This window comes from Ctenocephalides felis, unplaced genomic scaffold (genome assembly GCF_003426905.1).
Source record: "Ctenocephalides felis isolate EL2017-DRISC unplaced genomic scaffold, ASM342690v1 CF-g0.4_SCAFFOLD_00845, whole genome shotgun sequence".
Classification (NCBI taxonomy): domain Eukaryota; kingdom Metazoa; phylum Arthropoda; class Insecta; order Siphonaptera; family Pulicidae; genus Ctenocephalides; species Ctenocephalides felis.
The window spans coordinates 29,787,270-29,809,381 of NW_020536999.1; the positions used below are offsets into that span (position 1 = coordinate 29,787,270).

Below are 22,112 nucleotides of genomic sequence, written 5' to 3' on the forward strand. Positions count from 1 at the left end.
ATTACTAATAATTCTTTTCAAAATAAATTTAAAATTAAAAACACAAGGACTCTGAGGGAAAACAAAATCATACCGGTCATGTCATTTTTATGTGCGTGAAAAACAAAATATATATTTTTTTATCTATTTTTTTTCTAAAATTTTGTAGTTTTTATTATATTTTATTATAAATCTGTTTTGATATGCTCTCAAGAATTCTCCGATGTCGTCAAATCACGAACAGATTGTTGAACACTTCATCTACGGTTTTGGGTGATGCCTCAAAGAAAAATAAGTGTGATAAGATTGGAAAGATTGTAAAATGCCAACCCTGCCAGCCAGAGAAAAAGCCTCCAGTAGATAAATGTAAAACTAAGGCTGACGAAGAAAAGGTATTTTGTTTGATAGAAAATTTTCAATTAAAAGAAAACAAAACGTAATATCAGAATTTAATATGAATATCATTAGTTTCTTACATACATATTAATTATTATTATGCTCTTCTTGCATAAATTTGCAGAAAAAGTCCCAAAAGGATGATCCAGATAGATGTAAACCTCAAAAATGTGGCGAACATCTGGAGGAGAAAGAAAAAATTAAAAAGGAACCTAAAAAAGATATTTGCGATACTAAGAAGACACCAGATAAAGATAAAAAATCGAAAATAGTGTGTAAAGCATGTCCTGAAAGTAAGAAAAAAGACGAATCAAAAGATTGTAGTAAAAAACAAGATACCAAAACTTGTGAAAAGACTACGATGATAGATAGCATAGAGAAAAAGGAAAAACAGAAAAAGCCAGAGTAAATATTCTTATAGACACATTATAGTCTATAACCAGAAATAATACCACAGACAGACAGAAAACCTTAATAATTTAATTTATTTTATATAAATACCTTTTTTTGCAGGACAGCGAAGGAACGTGCAGAAAGATGTTCTATTAAGGCTGCTAAATGTGAGACGGAAAAACCTGCAAAGAAAGCTCCCAAGAAACGGGCATCTTTTAAAGGTGCGAAACGTAAAGAAACTGTTGCTTCTAAAAAACCTGCAGCAGTTCCAGCAAAGAAAGCTCCATCACCACCAGCCGACAAACAAAAACCCCCAGAACCGAAAGTTTGCACGCACATGCAGCCTACAAAGAAAAAGGACTCCGTAAAGAAACCCGAAGAACCAGCACCAAGAATGAAATCGTAATATTCAAAATTTTATATTTTAATTTATATTTTTTTGATAAAACTGTTTTTGCTTTAGGAACCTCTCTATATATTAAGTACATTATTTATAAGTTTTATTTCTATTTAGGATAAAAATCTATCGATATAATCCAGAATCTAAAAAACCAGCATGTCTTCAAGAATACAGTATCAACTTAAATCAATGTGGAAAAATGGTACTGGACGCTCTGGGAAAAATTAAAACTGAAATAGATCCTACACTTACATACAGGTAATTAAAATTTAACAAAAAATCCAATTTATCTTGTATTCATTATTTGATAGAAATATTGTTATAGCAATATAAATGCACCTGAAATTATCGAGATAAATAATAATATATGGTTGTTTAAAATCTCGTTTTAAAAATATTTTACTAAAATATTTGGATAGGCGTTCGTGTCGTGAAGGAATTTGTGGCTCGTGTGGAATGAATATAAACGGAGAAAATAAGTTGGCTTGCACTACAGCTATACCAGAATCAGGTGTCTTAACTATTTATCCTTTGCCGCATATGTACGTCATTAAAGATCTGGTGACTGATATGTCGCACTTTTATAGGTAAATAAAAAATATTAACATATAAATATTGTAACATTACTTGTTGAATACGAACGCAACAAAATATTAATATCTGTTATCCTCACGCTCTTAAATATTTTCAGATTTTATTTTTGCAATTTCTTAATGTTTTTTGTAGTTTTTGTTTGATATTAAATCCATAATTAGTTTGATTACTTTTTAGACAATACGCTTCTATAGAGCCTTGCTACAAAGAGGAGACTTATAAAATGGGCGATGAGGAATATTTGCAAAGTATTCGCGACAGTGAAAAATTGAATGGGGCCTATGAATGTATATTATGTGCTTGTTGTTCGGCTGCTTGCCCGTCTTACTGGTGGTCTGGTAAGTAATATATTGATTATTATAAAAGACTTGATACTGATTAAAAAATGTAAATTTATTATGCACCAGGTGAAGAATATTTGGGGCCAGCAGTTTTATTGCAAGCGTACAGATGGATAATCGACAGTAGAGATGAAGCCACTGAAAGACGTTTGAAACAGATGCGTTGCCGATTTGCAGCCTATGGATGCAGAAGCATTATGAACTGCGCTAAAACTTGCCCTAAAGGTTTTTGTAATAATAAACTATTACTCAATATTAAAAAACATTCAGTTTTAAATTATTTAACATTCTATTAATTATTAATACACTTAAATTTAATAAAATGATAATATTTGAAAATGTTAATTTTAAATCTGTAGGTTTGAATCCAGCCGCGGCAATAGCTAATAAAAACTGATGTTGGCCGGGTGCGCTGAAAAGGAGGAACCTGATTTAGCAGCAAATGCTTCTAGAGGGAAAGGCCGCTGTAAGGCAGCTATGCCAGAAAAATGCGAAGATGACGATGATGAGCCAGAAGAACCAGAGTGCAAGGAAGAAAAGAAACCTAAATGCAAAAAGGAGAAAAAGTCTAAACCGAAATTCTGCGTAGAAGACAAAAAAAAAAAACCAAATCCAAAGAAGAAAAAATACCTGAATGTAAAAAGGAAAAGAAACCTAAACCAAAACCCAAGCCAAAGAAATGCCCAGAACCTAAACAAGAAAAAGCACCAGTTTGCAAAGAAGATAAGCCACCAAAATCCGAAGAGAAATGCGCAACAAAACCCAAAAAAGAAGCCGCTCCAAAATGCAAAGAAAATGAGCCACCTAAAGAGAAAGTACCAAAATGTTTATTAGAGGACGAACCAAAATGCGACGAGGGACAAGCATCAAAAGACAAAATGAAGAAGTCTCCAAAAAGAAAAAAGGACAAAGTTCCTAAATGTAATTTGGATAAAAAAGACGATTGCGATTAAATAAATTATTTGGAATTTTAACATTTATCTTTTTTAAGTAAAGATACTTTCAATACTATCGAGATATTAATTACATAATTACAATCTCATGAAAATGTCTTACTTATATTTACGTAATTATCAGTAATTATAAATCAGGAATATATTATTTTTTTGTAATTTAAAATAATTTAGAAATTCGAAATGTTTTTATTAAATTATTTTTATAATTATATAAACACTACAACATTAAAGTAATAAATATTATATATCAGACCATTTCCATTACAGTTATTTAATACAAAAACATTTATAAATTCTTTAGCAGCATATAATTTTTATGATTTTAGATATCATTAGTACTATTAATTGAAAAAACTGTGAATGAAGTTTGCCCGGATTCCTTTTATTTTTTATGATGTTTTGATACTTAACATTAAAATCACGTATAGAGATCACTTCTTGCCATAGTTTTCACAACAACATCCAGCTATCAAACGATGTTCTTGGCACGAATTGGCATACAGGAACCACAGTCTGTGAACTGGCACTGATAGGGCAATCGAACTAAAACCATTTTAAATAAAATTTTTAAATTCTGATTTAATTTTTTAAAATTTTTGAAGCTTGATTTAAATGATCTTACAATAGGGGTCTCCGCAGCAACAGGAGTCATGAAGATTTGTGACTGCAATAACTATAGACTGAAGAATCACATAGAGGACAACCACCACCTGCGCTTGGATTCAATCAATCCTCCAAAACCTCCAAATTGTCTTCCTTCAACGGGAAGATCACTACTATCTGGAACTAATTTAAAAATTATATTACAGGGTTTGAAATTATGAATAAATATAAATAACATTGATCTACGTATATTATGAAAATATCCACCGTTTTCTTTCAAATGCTGTTTTTTTCTTCAAAATATATTGAGTATCGCATCTTAACCTAGAATAACGCGTTGCTTGAGGTCAAGGTGTTAGAGGGGGGACCCTAGAAAATGGATCTACGTATATTATGAAAATATCCACCGTTTTCTTTCAAATGCTGTTTTTCTTCAAAAATATTGAGTATCGCATCTTAACCTAGAATAACGCGTTGCTTGAGGTCAAGGTGTTAGAGGGGGGACCCTAGAAAATGGGTAGTAAAAAATTGCAAATAAAGAAAGAACTATATTATTATATATACTATTTTATATTATTAATAGTATATCATATATACTATTTTCATAAAATGTTAGTAACGACTATAAAAGTCGTTACTAACATTTTATGAAAAATTAATATAGAGAAATTTGATAAATTAAATTTCTCGAAACTTCATACATTGATGATAAAAAATAATATTAAATAGCGAATTAAACGAAAATTTGTGAGTTCTATGACGAATATTTAGGGCACCTCATGTTTTACACACATACACATACACATACACACATATATATATATATAATAATTATTATTTACATATATTATATGTATAAGAATTTCAGATTAACGGTAAGCCGCAATAAAAAATGCAAAACTTTAATAAGTTAATCTTATGATGAATTAACGGAAGTTGTTCACGCTACTTATTTCTCTTTTATATTTTTTAAAGCTAATATAGAAATGTCTATGCAAACCATTTTATAATAAAGTATTTTTTATTTAGAAAAGTTTATATGTGCCAAAAATTGAAGCAAACAGATTAAAATACTTGTAAAAATTATAAATTTTTATTTCATTTGTAAACATTTTGGGTCCATTATTCTATGTTCAAAAGCTTAACAGTTTCACAAGTCATATTAGTACCAAAATCTTGTGTACTCACCCAATTCATGTGACCTCGTTCTATTCAGTAAAACTATAACGAAAACAAGTAATTTTGGAAGAATTTCATATAGATTCGTTGCATTTTGAATTATTAAATACGTAAATTATACAACTCAGACTGGGTCTGAATATATAAGTTCAACGTTCTAACTGTAAGTGACAAACCGCCTGGAGCAGTTTTTTGAATTCAGTCATCAATGCGAATATATTAATCCGATAATCAGGTTTTGCCCTAGTTTTTTTAAAAATTACAATTATTTGTAATATTAAATTGCATGGTATTAGAAAATTATATACTTTATTGAGATATAAATAGTTGCTTATAAATTTATCTCATTAAACTAATATCCAATTATTAATGAATAAAACATTGTTTTGACTGTTATAATCATTTACATAATAATTTTTGTATTTTTATGAAAATACATAAATACTTTTATAATATTAAGTATAATATAATAATTTATTATCACATTTTCTATCAGTTTGGTATAACATTGTCATTATTTGGTTTCAACAATTCTCACGCATATTTTATAAAGACAATAACTCTAACCAATATTTGCTCTACATAACGAAATTTATGCCTTGGACATAAAATAATATATTAAATTTATATACATGCAACATATAACTTAACAACTAAAGCTGCTATGGCTGTCATCAATAAATTATTTGAAACTGCTTTTGGACTGGCTGATGATCGAATTCTCCCTGAAAAACATATGCATCATGAAAGAAATTAGGGAATTTCTAAATTTATACAAATAAATGATGAATATAACTTAAAACGATTAATTAAAATGAATATATTAATAAATACTAATTTATATACTGATTGTGATTATTTCCTACTCACATTTTTTTTTCAAAGGAGAATCACAGCAGCATCTTTTAATGCGATGATATTCGCCACAATTAGCAGCATGCAAAGTGCATGTTTTGGACGATAAATAGCAAGAATGCGGTATGAACGGCAAAGTTTCTGAAAAATTCGTTAATTATAAAACTCACATATATTTTAGAATTATTTTCGTATAGGATTTTGTTAAATACTAATATATATGCATATATGCCAGTGTTAAGTTAAAGTTTCCTACAAACATGATTTATAAAAAAATCGTACCAAAACTAATTAATATAATATTAATACTATTATTTCAACAGCTATCAAAAATATCTTTCTTTTTGAGCTGAAATTACGACTCATAAATATAATATATTGCAACAATTTTCCAGAAAACTGTTTTTATATACCTCACACATATTTGGGCTCATATTTTTAAATGAAGATGTATATCACTACTGCTTGATATCAGGTTTAAAATCAAAACCAAGGTTGCAAGGCCCAAGCTCCAACCTCTGCCATACAAGCGTCTTAATTATCAAAATAATAAGGATTGAAAAGACGACAATTACGGTGATCTCAGAATTTGAATAGTTAAGTTTTCCACGGTTAACCAGGACGCAGCAATAAGACGAAGAATATTTGATTAAACTTAGCCAAAAAAGCCCAATGACAATGATCTTTCGATTTTAAGGTTTGCAGAATAAATTGTATAGCTTTCAAAAATTTAAAAAAAAATATAATTTACTGGGAACACAGACTTTGATTTTTCCAACCAAAGAAAACGGATGTATGAATGAACTTGAGCTTCAAATGGTAAAGAAGTTAAATTAAGGGCCTTTAGTTTTTCCATATGTCATCAAGCCTTGCAAACTTCATGTAATTTTTTTATAGGCTTTTATATATTGACTTAATTAGAAAAACCTATTTTATTTAATTAAATTTATTACATTATTTAAGAGTCTTTTCCCGATTTGCATGATTCGTGACCAAGCGCACCACAATAATTTTCAATTCTGCTGCAGTTATGTTCATGAAATTGAAAACCGCTTGTTTTGTGCCGTACTGGTTATTAGAGTAATTTATTATTGCAGTCAAGGACATTTATGCAAAAGTAGAAAAAATATTATACCGTAAATACATCCTCTGTTATTATCTAGGCAACTCATCCATGCATTGGGTAATGACAATAATAAAATTCGCAAATTTGCGAATTTTTAATGTTCTTTTATGAAAAAACTATGCATTTTTTTAATATTAAATGTTTTTGCTTTATATTTGTCGATATGTATTATACATATTCATATAAGATGTGTCAATTGTTAGCATTAATGATCTACACCTATTTGCAAATGTGTACATTGTAAAACAATAATGTATAGTATCACCGTAACATTTGTTTTTTTTTGTGGTCACAATGAAGAATGCATAGTCAAAACATCACTTATGATTCACAAATAATGGTGAATTTGATATTTATTACAACAAAAATTTGATAAATTTAAGAATTATTTACATATGCAACATGAAACATGACGCATATCACGAGCGATATATTATAACAATATGAAATGTATCTCTCAAGTAATAATATATATATATATATATATATATATATATATATATATATATATACACACTATAGGTTTCAGATTCTATTATTCAAGAATATTCAATAATCTTGATCAAGAATGATCATGACTTATTCTAAAAATAATAAATCAAAGCATACTTAAGCGCCCGACCATTTTTCTAAATCAAATTACAATGTAAGTTTATTTATTAGTTTTGACATGACTGAAACAATATTCATTTCTTTTGTTTATGAAACTCAATAGTTATTAAAATAAGCAGCGTTGATGAATACATCAGGATATAATATAAATATGTCCATTAAAAGAGGCTGTAAATTTTCAATCTAACTCGATGTACTACAATGATGTATTACTTTTTACCTCAACATGTCTTCAGTAAAGTATTTTTAATTTCAACATATAATTTAATCCAGTCATAAATAAATAACAATCAGTAGAAGTTAGCAGCATTACTTTTATTCTAAATAAAACGTGTGTAAAAGAAAAAATATGTATCTCTATAAAATATAACAAGTAGACATAAAATTAAGTTTAGTGAAGTTAAGTTATACTGCTAGTGTGTTCTTTTAAGAGGATGTCCATTAACCACGTGATCGACTTTTAAGGATTTTTGGATTCCATTTTCCCCCTTAGTCCTACATCACTTGTATTATTAGTACATAGAAAAAATGATATTTTTTTAGAAAATTATGGATTATTTTTAAATATAAATACACTTGAAATCTTACCAGAACCCCCCCCCCCCACGTGATATTTCATGATTTTTGTAACTCCACCAATCTTCTAAACCTCACGCGATCAATTGACGGATCCTAAGCCCTTTTGGGAAATGGAAAATTAATAGCTTGAAGGTCTTGGATCAATTGATTATTTAGTAATATGTTTAAGTTTTTTTTCTGAATCATATTATTAACGATCAATGAACTCAAGGCTAGTATTGAACACTAAAACGACGCGTCTTGAATTTCCTTTACAGAATTCTAGGAACCGCATAGGCTATCGATAAACGTGCCTTGTTAGCAAACATACAGATTCGTAAACGTATTTCCAAAACTGATAATTTTTGTATGAAGTAAAAAAACTTGAATGAGCTCTTTCATTCGAAATATGTTGATCGAGAACTTTGCTCAAAGTTCTGAATTATTTATGACATAATGCATATTCATAAATCATTATTTGAATAGTATTTTGATACATATCGCACACCTATATCGAGCTGGTCGCAACGCCAAGTGAGTTATCAAATTTATCGAGATAGGTCAGAAATATTGGGCGAGAAATATAAAACTAAAATATTTTGATTGGTATATACTCATATAAATTTAAGTTGTTCTATATATCTTATTCAATATTTATATATAAATATCGAAAGTAATTCTGTTTCAGATTAATTATCATTAATTCCTGTTGATGCAGCTTCGCTTTTATATAAGAATGACTGGACCAGTAACACAATAAGGTTGCTTAAAAATACTGACTTTATGCTTAATATCATTAATGTATACATAAGTATGCATATTGTTATAAATTCATAACCTTGCAATTATATCTAAAAAATAAAATATTCACCTTCATAGCGTTTATCGCAGCAACAATGGTCATTCAGTAATCCATTACCGAAACAGTACATTAATTGATCAACAGTACAAGTCTTGCAACCAACTGGACTTTCATCTTGAATAATAATATTTTATTAATAATTTAATACTAATAATTACTACTAAAATAAAATTGAAAATTACAATGTACTGATTTCATTAAATGCATTAAAATTATTAAGTGAGTGCAGAAAAAATTATAGATAAAACCATGTTATATAAATTTATTTTAATGGATATAGTACTATTAATAAATATCCGCATGTAATTTTGGAGTAACTGCGTACTAAAATATTTGACCCATTTCTTTAAGAATCATCGAGACTATGTCAGTAGCAATTAACAGTTCAGAAACTCTATATGAATAAATATTTTTAACTAATTGATCTAATTAATAAATGTTAATAATACTACTATGTTAGTGTAAGTCAAATCTTTTTGCTACGTTATTGGAGATTTGACAAATGCATAAATATTGAAAATGTAAACCATAGTTAGCTATAGTTTTTGCTCCATTTTTTTCAGTTACAATAATACCTAAAAGTTATTATTAATTAATTAAATATATAAATATGATGCATACTTATATCAGCACTTCTTGCTGCTGCGAAAGCTTCCATTTCTGATACTTCATGATCTAGGTAATATTCCTCGATTTGTTTTTCTTCCAAGCTTGAATTGAGACAAAAAATTTATTAATAAAAATAAAGAAAAAATGAAATTCTAATTTATAATATATATATATATATATATATATATATTTAAAAGAGAAGTAGTGTAAGATTTACCTATGATTGTCGATCATACTCATAGCTCGTGCCGAGCATAAAAGGGCTAATATTATCACGAAAATTTTTCGTGAAAATAAATCTGAACCAGCCATTGGCCGAAAATACTACTTCTTGTACCATGGAGAGAATCGTTTTAACTGTAAAGTAATAAATATTATTCGATTAAGATCAGCGGCTGTGGAGTGTTATAAAACCAACAATCCTTTTAGTTCTATACAATACGTGATAATTTATATAAAATTGTATATAATACAGCTCAACATTTGCTTAATAGTTATGATACAACATGTAAAATCAGTCATGTGCGAATTGTTTTGAAATCGAACTCTACACAAAGAACTAAGCATAACAGATTTCTGTATTTAACAGAATTTTTTCCAATATCGACCTCGATTTAATAAGCGTTATATATATATATATATATATATATATATATATATATATATCCTACAGATTTTGTAACAATCGTAATTGTGACAAAGACAATGTAGAGCAATTAAGTTTTTAATATCCTACACACAAGTAAAACGCTCCCATGAACCAAGGACTTACTCCAAACCTTGGGACTTACTTAACCAATCAGGCGAAACGACTTACTTTGATAATAAAACTATCACGAAAAGACACGCTGTCCAAGTAATTCATATTATTCATTTTCAAGTTCTACTAAATTACTCGCAGAACAAGGAACAAAAAACTTTTAATTAGTCGGAATGCGCGTTTAAGAATATATCTCGAGATCTCCGAGAGTATCTAAATGAATGTTCTGCTGTTTCTATAATAAATTTTGCCTCTGAGATGTTATATATTTTCGTGCTTGCCATGTTAACGAAAAAATTGTGTAATATCACAGTTTATCGCTGGACATTAAATTAAGGATGTATAAAACCGGAAAGCTGGAATTATTTATGAGGCAAGTGAAAATTAACTCTTCATATTATTTTTCATCAACTATCAAAATCGGTGTTAACGAAAATGCATGTTAAGTGTCTGCAAAGATTAAAGCTTTCGCAATGTAGTCATAATTCCAGAAATTTAGAGTAAAAGCTATAAATACATCGAACATTACAAATATAGACTGAGTATTGAAGTAATTTGCTATGGTGAAATAAAAAACTCATAATATTTAACAGTGAGTCGATGGCAATAAATTATAAAACAACAATAAGTCAATTGATATATGTTCATCATTCAATAGTGACATATGTTTATTATAATTTGGTTTTAAGAACCTGACCTATTAGTAAATTTCTATAGGAAAACCAGGCCCATATTTTAGATGGATCGTTTTATTAGAACCGTTTACTACGGTTTCATTAAAACCGCCAAAAAAATTTCAACGATTTTAACACTACAAGGTTCAGTTTTTCTTTAATATGTAACAAAAATATATTGTTTGTAACTGGTTTTCAGAAGATGAGGAAAATTTATAAAAATGAAGATAAACCCTTTGGTAAATATTTGTATTATTACATTGTTAAATGTTAGTAGCATCCATAAAGATCTCAAGACATATCGCTAATCATAGTTTTATGGCTATAGGAACGATTGAGATTGGTGTTCCACATATTCCACTAGGCGCCTTGTATGGTTAAGATTCAGAATGACATGAAATGTCGAGATTACAAATAAAATTTAAATAAATTTTTTTGAAACGCTTGAATAATTTTATACAGTCAAATTGTTTCAGTATTTACACTATATTCAATAAAACCGTGTTTCTGGGTGATCATAGAATTGAAATAACTGCATTATTTCACACAAAACCAATTTTTATTGTCATGGACAAAATTCGTGATTCATCAAAACACTAAATTGATCAGCTTCCTACACAAAAAGCACCGTTAATTAGAGACTTCGTTCGTTTGATCCCAAGAACAAAATTGTCCTGTCGTCATTTCTATGAACATTGTTCACTTAATGTCAAAAAATTAAGGTGATCCGCGATGCGTGACAATCTGAACTGAAAACAAATCAAACAAAATAAAAAAATTAGAATTGATCATCAAAATTATATTACGGTTGTTCTAGATATCCGATACCTTTCTACGTGCTTGGGTCAATTATTGAAACAAAACGCGATTAGCAAATTATATGTACTGTGTTATAATTTTATGCTAATTGACTACAAGTCGAAAAACGGTATGACGTTATAAAGAACATATGCGGTAATTTTAATAGTCAATTATAGAATAATACGCAGAGAAATAACTTAAACGTGGGTTAAATTTAGAAAAAAAATACAAAATTTTTCAACCAATATATTTTGATTTTTATTTTTGTTGTTTGGTTTTGAACAGTAATTTACATGCGTCTTTTTACTATCACGAGATCTTCCATAAATTTGAAAATTAGTGATTAATATCGTAATAATTACTATACACACTTTTTTATTTTTATTATCGTTTGGCTTCACTGTTTATCATGGAATATTAATATATTTTAATTTTTATAATATTTTTTTATTTGAACAGCAATTAGGACTATATATGTGTCTTTTTACCGCCACTAGATTTTTCATACATTAGCAAATTAGTGATTAATAACCGTACTATTAATTACTATACAACATTTTCATTTATATTATCGATATGATTTTCTGTAAATTATAGAATGTTAATATACTTTTGATTTTTTTCTTTTTTACAATTCTAAGAGCTGCTAAAGATCTTAACCATATAGCCCAACTAGATTTGATCATTAGAATTTATTTAATACTGAATGATTTTTGCACTAGATTGCAATGTAGTTCTATATGCATCGAATTAAAAATCATGTCTAGGCAGGTCTGTAATTTTTCTTTTAAACTATATCTATATTTTAGAATAAAAGCAAGGTGGGTAATGAATCTGAAACTTTCTGGTTGGAAGATCAAGGCTCTAATCTCCAGGCTTAGGCGAAGCACTTATTATGATAGTTTTAATAAACAAGTGGGGTGCATGGCATCGAGCCTTAAGGCAAATTGCTGAAACTTCCCGCACCGTAATAAAAAATTTTGGCACGGAACCCAAAAAAATTTAAACAAAATCTGTACACATTATTAAAATCTCTATAAAATATCTGATAATATGATGTACATAAGTCCAATAAATATTTTAGACCGCCAAATTTTTTTTAACTTATTTTTATTGAGAGTCCATGACCACTGATCCCGCCTTCCCAATAATTTAGTCAGTTTTTCATCTTGTCAATCTAGTAAAATGGTTTTTGAATTATTAAAATCACGCTCCGTTCTCTTAAAAACTGTGTTACCGTTTTTGACACCTTTTGCCCGTATCTTAGAAACGGCTAGACCTGCCTTTGCAAAAAACTAATCAGCACTTTTCCTTATCAATACGAATCGAACGTTTTTTGAATTATTCAAATCTTTTGATCGGCATTCCCAAAATCGTCGACAAAAATTTGTGTCCGCACACACACACTTCTACATACATACACACATCCATTTTTTCTAATGTATGCCAAAATATTGTCGACGATTAGAAACCTTTGAAACGTAAAGATATATACAAAATTTCATTTTCGATTTTTTGCGATTAATCCTACGGGAAGTTAATAAAAATAAAATAAAAAAGTCATCACATTGTTCTACAAAATAATTTTTGGTTTTAAATGTGTTTTTATATGATATAAGAAGGAACTAGTTTGACGTACATTGTATCACAAAAGACTAAGGTATTATAAAATAACGCTACTTCAAGCAAACAGTGCCGTACTTGCAAAAAATATTTAATATAAAAAAGTTACAAATAGTAAATTTAACTACATTTCTTAGTTTTACTTATTTATATTCATTAGCAAATTTTGTTAAATTTATATAACTTCATTCCAACAAGTTATTTCTTCATATAGTTCAGCGTTCTCTAGCGACCCCATTTATATAATTTAACAGCTTCAACTTGACCGGAGGGTTGTTCCAATTCCGCGTCACGTGCAAGACCCCCTTCTATCAAGGATATTAAAATGAATTTCTGCATGTGAGTCATAAAAGAAAAATCAATATTAATGTCGTTATAAAACTTGCTGCGACTTGCACAGACGCCGTAAAGCGGCTGCCACACTATAAAACTGCATTTTATGGGAAACGTGTAGTGCACTATACTAGTAAAACAAAAAAAAAAACTCAAAAAGGAAAATCAATTCTATTTTAAATATATATATCTGCATTAAAATGTTAAATGGTAACAGTAAAGTGATTTTTTGTTACGTTCTTAAACAATTAAATTATTAAATCAAAGAATATTACATAATATTCATTTCTTAGTTTCCATTCTATGTAAAAAGTTTGCCAAGTGCCAAATTAATATGAAAAATAGCAAGTCAGATTTTTTAGCAAAATCGTAATCTCTTTTAGAAAATTAATAAAATGTATTATTCTATTAAGCCATAGATATATTTGTAACCGCAATCAGAATTTAAGAACCTATGACCTATTGAGATGAATTTTATAACTAACTAGCTTTTGTAGAAAACGACCCAACGGTTGTCCTATCTATATTTGATTAACCTATATATTGGAATAAAATTGTATTGAACAGTATTATCTTTTTATCCGAGATACGAAATAAGAAATTTCATATTTCGCATGCGCATATTTATAGTCCCCAGCAATAATAATATTATTATTATTAATTCGTTTGTTTTGAAATTTCTAAAAGTTTAATAATACAATAAAGCGATAACATTCCTTGAATCCATGACAAATCGTTTATTTAATACTGAACTGGCAATATCGCATTTTAATCGACATTTGTCATACATTTTATTTTGGTTAAAGACTGATATTGTAGCCTTTTCAAAACAAACACGTGAAATTGTTTTGATACGAATTTGTTTGATTTTGCGAATTACAAACAGTAGATAAAAAATTTAATATCAAGAATTCAAAACATTAGCTTCAAGATGATAAAATTACATTGTGGTTGTTTCATTTTATGAAGATATTTAAAAAAGTGTAAGACATTTATTAAATTTGATACTTTACCACTGCCTCAAGTAAATAAGACGTGATATATTATAATGTTGCAAAAACAAATTAGTAGTTTATTTTCTATTCGGTGTATAAAATAATGATTATATATATTATATAAAATCTATTACATAAAACTTAAATTTATTATTTTGATTAACAGACTTGGCTTCAAAAGTGGGGCCAATGAAGGTACTGTAATTTGTGGCAAATAATACCATACTGCAATTAAAAGAATATATGCAATTGTAAGAATTAAAAATATAGTATCTATTATATTACATACGGAAGCATTTTTATGATAGTATGTAATCCAATTCATATATGGATTATATATTAATAAAATGCATATTCAAGATGAAATACTTTATCGCCTTAAAAAAATTTAATGCAAATTTTAATCACATGCAAATACCTTATGTTGGGAGTGCTAAAAATTTTATGTGCAAAAAGTAGATAAGAATTATGACGCATAATTTACATATTTATTTAAAAACTTCTATTTGAAGAGATAATGCAGATATTAATAATATAGTTTTAAATAAAAATGGTAAGAGTAATAAATTCTATTTTTTTCCAATAGTTTGAAGAATGCTACTAACTTGTTAGTAATGCACCATTGTCTTGTATGAACATGTTAAATAAAACTAAATAGGATACAATATTTTGGTAAAAGAACGTATGTTTACTCAAAGAATTTGAAAATTACTATTTAATAAACCAAGATAACTTCTTACAATCGCTGCAGAAGTGCAGATCAACTATTCATTTAATGAACAAATGCTTATTGGCTATTGTCACAATCTTTAAGCAGGATATGTGTTTTTTACATATGTACTTAATAGAAATATGTATCGTATGTATATATATATATATATATATATAAATGAATAATTTTGATCACCTTATAAGAAACTTGCACAATTGAAATCTAAAAGCATGCACCACTATTCATTATATTTTTGAATTTTTGCAGTTCCACCTTGAACACACAATCACAATCAGAGAAGCTACATAACAACTAACAGTTCACTTTTAAAAAATCATTTTAATTAATTTGCTACCAAAGAAGGCACACGTTTGATTTACGATGCAATAATATAGTGAGTAGTAACGGAAACCTAACCAATTTAATCACAACACCGGCAAATTTTAACGACCAAGTAATGGAATTAAATAATATTTTTTTTATTAAATTACGAACACGTACAGAGATAGAAATAATAGTCGGATGTCATGTACGACATGCGAATTTGAAATTAGGCAAACATGTTGGATTTTATTGTGTACTACGATATAGTTGGGAAGACCATACCATACCGTTGCGGAGTTGGTTGAGAACTATTCTACGGTCAGATGTCGGTGCAACGCGGACGCACTTTGAATCACCATGCCTGTATTTTCAGGAGTACAGACAATTACAAAAGTGTTGTGCGTGCGATACTAGTTTTTTTTGGAATTCATTCATCTTTGGCTCATTCAAAAAAGTATCACCAAAAAGGTAGGGATATTTTCTAACAGGTAATCACTAAACAAGAATCAATTTTAGATTTTTTTAGATCAATTACAAGTTTTTGTGAAAATATTCAGTAAGGGGACGTCCATTAATCACGTAATCTATTTTTTAAGAAATTTTGGACCCCCTCCCCCACCAAACATCACGAGTATTTTTATATACCAGAAAAAATTGTAAAATTTTTGATTCTTTTTGTTGTTAAGTAGTTGTTAAGTGGTGGAGAAAAAAATGTAAAATTTTTGATTCTTTTTGTTGTTAAGTGGATATTTGGATTTTTTTTAAATTACAGGTAAAAAATAAAACACGTGATATCTTACTATATGCCTCCCTCCCCCACGTAATATTTTGTAATTTTTTGTCAAACCCCCCTCCCACTAAAAACCTCACGTGATTAATGGACGCCCCCTAATTGGAAAACAAAAATTTTTCTAAGGCTATTGAGAATTACACCTTATGTTAGTGAGTTTATGACATATATGTTCGAAATATAATAATAATATTACATTATATTAACACAATACTAGTAACTAACTATCTTCAAGCTATTGGGTTAATTTTATTTTTTTGAGTCTAGAAATATGTGTGATGAATGTGGTAGGTGTTAATTTATTTATATAAATATGATTTTTCATTTTTTATTTAAAAATTTAATATTAGCACATAAACTTATAAACATTGATATTATTTCTACTTGCTTATTTAAAAATAAATAGAATAATGAATAACAGCTATTTTCGATTCTGGTTAAAGTTCCTAGAATTGTAGATTTATGAAGAATTTTTTCTTTTTGTATTATTTAATTAATTTTCAAAAATACTTAAATGCGTGAAAATGCACTTATTCTGTTTTTAAAAATACTTCTTTTATTATGTCTGAATGTTATAAATAAAATCGAATATAATGATAATATAAAAAAATATTTTGTAATAAAAATTTTCTTATATTTATTACTTCTCTAATTTTAAGAAAAAGTTATAGATCCACGTTTTCCGAATATTTAAGAAAAATTAAATCAATATTTCATTTTTTTTAATTACTTTCGAATTTAATGAAGTCAAATCAACATTTTTGAGTGATTTATTTTATATTCATATTTGAAACGTAGTTTATTACTTTGATTCTAAAATTTTATACATCTATAAACATTTTCAAAATATTTATTGCTAAAATATAGTTTTGCTAAATATTTAGCAGTAAAAATTGTCGCCATGATATTTTTATTTAATTTATCTTTTCAATTAATTTAAATGAAATTTTTGTAATATAAAAATACAGTAACAATTTTTTTGCCTACAAAATTTAAATTGGTATAATTTTCATTGGAATTTCGTGATACATATGATATCGATACGTAAAAGCAGTATGAAAGTATTCTAATAAGGAAAAAAAATATTTTTATTCAATCTATTTTTTTATCAAACTGTTCTATTATTATTATGAAATTAGCTTTACATCTATAGCGTCCCGCCACCAGCGTATTTTACAACGTTTCTCCAACAATTTCCCCAATAAAATATATTTAAATTATTTTATTGTTACATAATGTACGCTTTGAAAGAAATGCTTACTCATTATTTTGCAATGATTATTGCATTAGTTATAAAAGTGTGATGCTTTATTTAAAATTGCTTACTTACATGCATGTAGAATAATCGAGTTTAAAGACCTCATATCTCAAGTATTATATTTTGATTTTTTTAGTAACTGATCATGTTTCTCAAGCTATGTTACCATGTACGGAAAAAATTATTTTCGAAGTAGTAATATAAAAGCAGTTTATTAAAAATAAAATTGTTTTAAAATATTTAACACAGGCCGTGAACAATGAATAAATATTTCTCATTAAAAATTATAAATTTTTAATAACTAACATATTTCCAATATTTAATATAATTGTTAAAAACAACATCATTTTGTGCTAAATTTGATATTACTATGCTGTTGAAATATATATTTTTCGTATGTTTAGCAGAAAAGTATTTTTAATAAATATTTTTGCTAGAAATCAATTCTAGCTTTTATTCGATCATGGGCACCAGCCTGTATGTTACTTAATACTTTATACAACCAGGATCAGATTTATTCATGGATTGTATCATCTATCAACAGAGTACTTCGTAAAAAATTGAATTAATAATATTTATGATTGTCTGGGGGTTTTAATTAAATTATTATAAGATATCCTTTCATATTGCATGTGATTATTTACTTTATTAATCACATTTTATTAATATAGAAATTCATGGAAATATTATTTAAGTTTATTATTGTATATTATTATAAGCAGTTCAGTATATAGTTTACATGAAACAAGAAGTTTATTTATCGGCATGATTTAACATCCTGCGCAGTTTTGAATTCTGTCAATGATATTAGAATGTGGAAATTTTCATTTATATATAGCATTTGTCATTCGATCAATATTTGGCAAACATAGCTATCCGATATAAATTTAATACTTTAAATGGCGAAAGTACTTTTTTGATATTGGTATTATTGATGCAATTAGTATAATTGGTGTGATTAGTATATAACATTTAGTTTTTCTGTTTTTCAAGATTATTTATTTCATTTAATATGAGATTTGCCAATTTCGCCATGGCTGGCTCGATTTAGCAGGTAATCGCAAAAATATATATATTTTTGCTTAAAGCTTAATATACTAACTGCATATATATATATATATATATATATATATATATATTAGCTTATCATCTGATTTGATGTATTTATCTGAAAAAATCAATGAAGGAAAGTCATTGTAGAAACCTTTCCAAGACCATGGAAATCTAGTCCACAGTCTGCTAACTATTATAATCGTTTCGTATTCTGATTAACTAATTATATTTTTTAACTTTTAATTATAATCTGTCATTCTTAGATATTCATTAATTATTTTGACTTTATTATATGGCTTTTTTGAATAGTTGGCAACCTAATAGTTGTCCAATTCAATTGCGACTAATTAACTATACTCAAAGCATTTGTTAATATTTCATGATCAAAATAAGCAGATATACCCACCAGAGCGATTTTCACTAGATGTTATATTTGAGATCTATTCCCTTAAGTGGAGATTTGACGTCAAAGCTGCCTGATTGCCGTGATTTGGATGAAACCAGCAAACCCGGGACTAGTTTATGCTAGCCTACGTCTGGACTGATTATGCCACCGCTAGGCCCAATAAACTATAATGAGAAAAAAATTAAATATGAGGCTGATGAATGTGATATTAGCAAGAGCATGTATTAATTTAAGCTAAACGTTGAGGAAATGGTAAGTTCCTTAATAAGTTTAAAAATTTTATGTGATAAATATAATTTAACATAGTATGTTTTGAATATACTTTGAATTTTGAATATTAAAATTTGCGTGAAATTTTATTTTTGACTTGTAACATAACAATATATATGACAATCAAAGAACCAATCTTCAAACTTGCAACTTCTTTTAACAAGACGTTAACACTTCTAATTAACAAAGTTCTGGGTAATGAATTTATTGTTCATCATTAAAAGAATTTAATTTTGAATAAACTTTACTTTTTTAAAAAAAAATCTTCTTTCACCCACTTCAATGAAAATTACGTAACATCTGTCCTTATTCTATATCATGTACGTAGAGTTCTGTGTTTACGTTCCCGCGGTCCAGAAGTAGTTTATTTGTATTTTGGGTTCCTGTTGAGTGTCGATTCTTGGTTTAGGAATTAAACAGACACATATAGGTTCAAATTTCTGTGTATTGTATAAACATACATACAAACATACTCATATGCAAATTACTAAAACCACGTTGTTTGTACTTTATTTATACCTCTGTGAGATGTTTGGAGGATTCAGTAACATTGAACAGTAGATGGAAGCAAGTAAGTAATTAGTTAATTTTGGATCTTGTTCCTGTATTTAACTATTTAATTGGACAGGGCGTTAAATGATGTTAAAAATATGTTACCCTCGAAGTTAGTTAACTTTATATAAAAACGATTTTTTTTAGAAATATCTAAGTTATAGAAGAATGTTTAATGTATATTGCTATCATACTGCATTTATTAAATAAATTTTTGATAGCACATTTTACATAAATATTTTTCTCAATTTTTAAATATTTTAATTTAAAAAAATTTAATTTATTGAGTATGTAGGTACCTACTTATTTTATTAAGTTATAAAAATATAGTTTTTAAAAATCAAGATTCACACACATATTTTTAACTTATCGTAGGGTTATTGTAATTGTCCAAATATCGAAATTGAAATTTTTTGCATTACTTCACGTTTTGAAGGTTTCTGAACGTCTGGCATACCTCAGAAAAAATGGATGTGTGTGTATATATGTATGTATGGATACAGTTTTTTGTCCACGTTTTCGGGCGCACGGATCAAGCGATTTGAATGGTTAAAAAAACATTTGATTCCTATTGATAGGGACATGTGCTGATTAGTTTTTGAATAAATGTATAACAATACGCTTCGTGTTTTTGTTTCTAATAATCTAAAAATATGCTAGAGAAACATTCACATTTTTCAATAGACTATTTCTTGAATCTTATGGTTATTATATGCTCAATATATGCCCATGGCTACCGCAAATATTTATACTTATTTTCAGAACTTTGTTTATAATTTTATCCGCAATAAAATTGCGTTAGCAAACTATTTCTATTAATATTTCTTCGAATAAAACATCAATACTCATTAAAATTATGATTATAAAATTTTAAAACCGCTACGCTTTGCGTTTGAAGTTTTGGCAATTCAAATATATTTTTAGATTCCAAAACCATGAGCAAATTTCCGTACTGTAATTGTTTATATAATAAAAATAATAATTTCAAAAGATTTATACATGTACATAAATCGATCGTTGTTTTTCATAAATAGAAACAAAATGACATTTATTAGAAAAATTTTCCTTTATTGATTGACCTATTGATTGATTTGTCCAATAATTAAGAAATTATCCATATTATTTGTTATTGAAGATGCTACGTAATAATTTGAAGTTTTCTGAATACTTTTGTTTTAATTAAGTTGATCAATAATAAAATTATACAAAACACGTGAAATTAACTCAAAATTATATAAATACAACAATTGTACCATTCATCGATTTTCATGAGGTAGTTTGTAAACTAACTTACGATAAATTATATTCATTAATAATTTAAATTGAATATTTACAATTGTCTATGTAACCAACCTTTTCATAAATATAAGCAAATATTTATATTCTTTACATACAATTCATTGTTCATTGTCTGACTAATATTGTACTTACGTTTTGTTTATTGATTCAAAATTTTAAATAATTTTATTGTCTAGCGTTCAGAATACATAACAGAGCTATTCAATCGTTAATACTATTGTTTTAAATGACAAATATAAAAGACAAATAATTAAATTATATAATAAAATTATAAATAATTTTTTAATAAAAAATTGGTTAATGGATTTTATTATCAATCCCCTTTTAATAGCAAGGATAAGAAATGTTTTACTCCAGTTCGCCACAGGATAATTGCGTCCCAGTTTTATCTGTGTTGACATAAATTTCGTGTTAGCTTTATACTATTATCTTCTATAATGTTTCTAATTGTTTTTGGTAAACATTAATAAATAACACCGCTATCTTAACTAAACTTTACTATGTTTATTCGAGGGATTGTACAGCGGCTTCCCTTTTCATTTTCATTGTTTAGATGATTCATTCAATAGTTCATTTAACACACTTGTATAGTAATAATAGAAAGGGGTTCGAGAGAAATTTTAACTAATTAAAATAAGAAAATATTTAAAAAATGTATAATCATAATTTTAACCTACTATTAATGCCACAGAATACTTAATCGAATTAAAAAAATAGCCAAAAATTGTTGTACCAGTATCATTAGTTTTTTTATTATTTTATTGTTTTCTATGCATTGTTTGCTAATCTATTTGATATA

The 22,112-nt window shown here is 27.5% G+C and overlaps 2 protein-coding genes across 3 annotated transcripts; one reads left to right on the plus strand and one right to left on the minus strand.

Moving 5' to 3' along the window:
- Nucleotides 1-1,156: 1,156 nt before the first annotated feature.
- LOC113381791 (succinate dehydrogenase [ubiquinone] iron-sulfur subunit-like) lies at nt 1,157-3,056 on the plus strand. The gene is given in 8 exon segments (XM_026620484.1): nt 1,157-1,170; nt 1,283-1,426; nt 1,588-1,755; nt 1,940-2,100; nt 2,170-2,328; nt 2,463-2,489; nt 2,492-2,688; nt 2,748-3,056. Coding segments are annotated over 8 exon segments (1,173 nt in total). The 5' UTR covers nt 1,157-1,162.
- Nucleotides 3,057-5,344: 2,288 nt separating this feature from the next.
- On the minus strand, nt 5,345-16,064 carry LOC113363757. 2 transcript variants are annotated; one of them, XM_026606242.1, is made up of 6 exons: nt 15,973-16,064; nt 9,681-9,820; nt 9,476-9,564; nt 8,864-8,968; nt 5,712-5,837; nt 5,345-5,566 (listed from the first exon to the last, which is right to left on the minus strand). In XM_026606242.1, exons 2-6 carry the CDS (start codon nt 9,773-9,775, stop codon nt 5,466-5,468), a joined length of 516 nt encoding a protein of 171 aa, XP_026462027.1. In that variant the 5' UTR covers nt 9,776-9,820; nt 15,973-16,064; the 3' UTR covers nt 5,345-5,465. The 2 variants fall into 2 exon arrangements, with proteins under 2 accessions (XP_026462027.1, XP_026462026.1); XM_026606241.1 differs by lacking the exon at nt 15,973-16,064 and adding an exon at nt 15,557-15,951.
- Between the last annotated feature and the right edge of the window lie 6,048 nt (nt 16,065-22,112).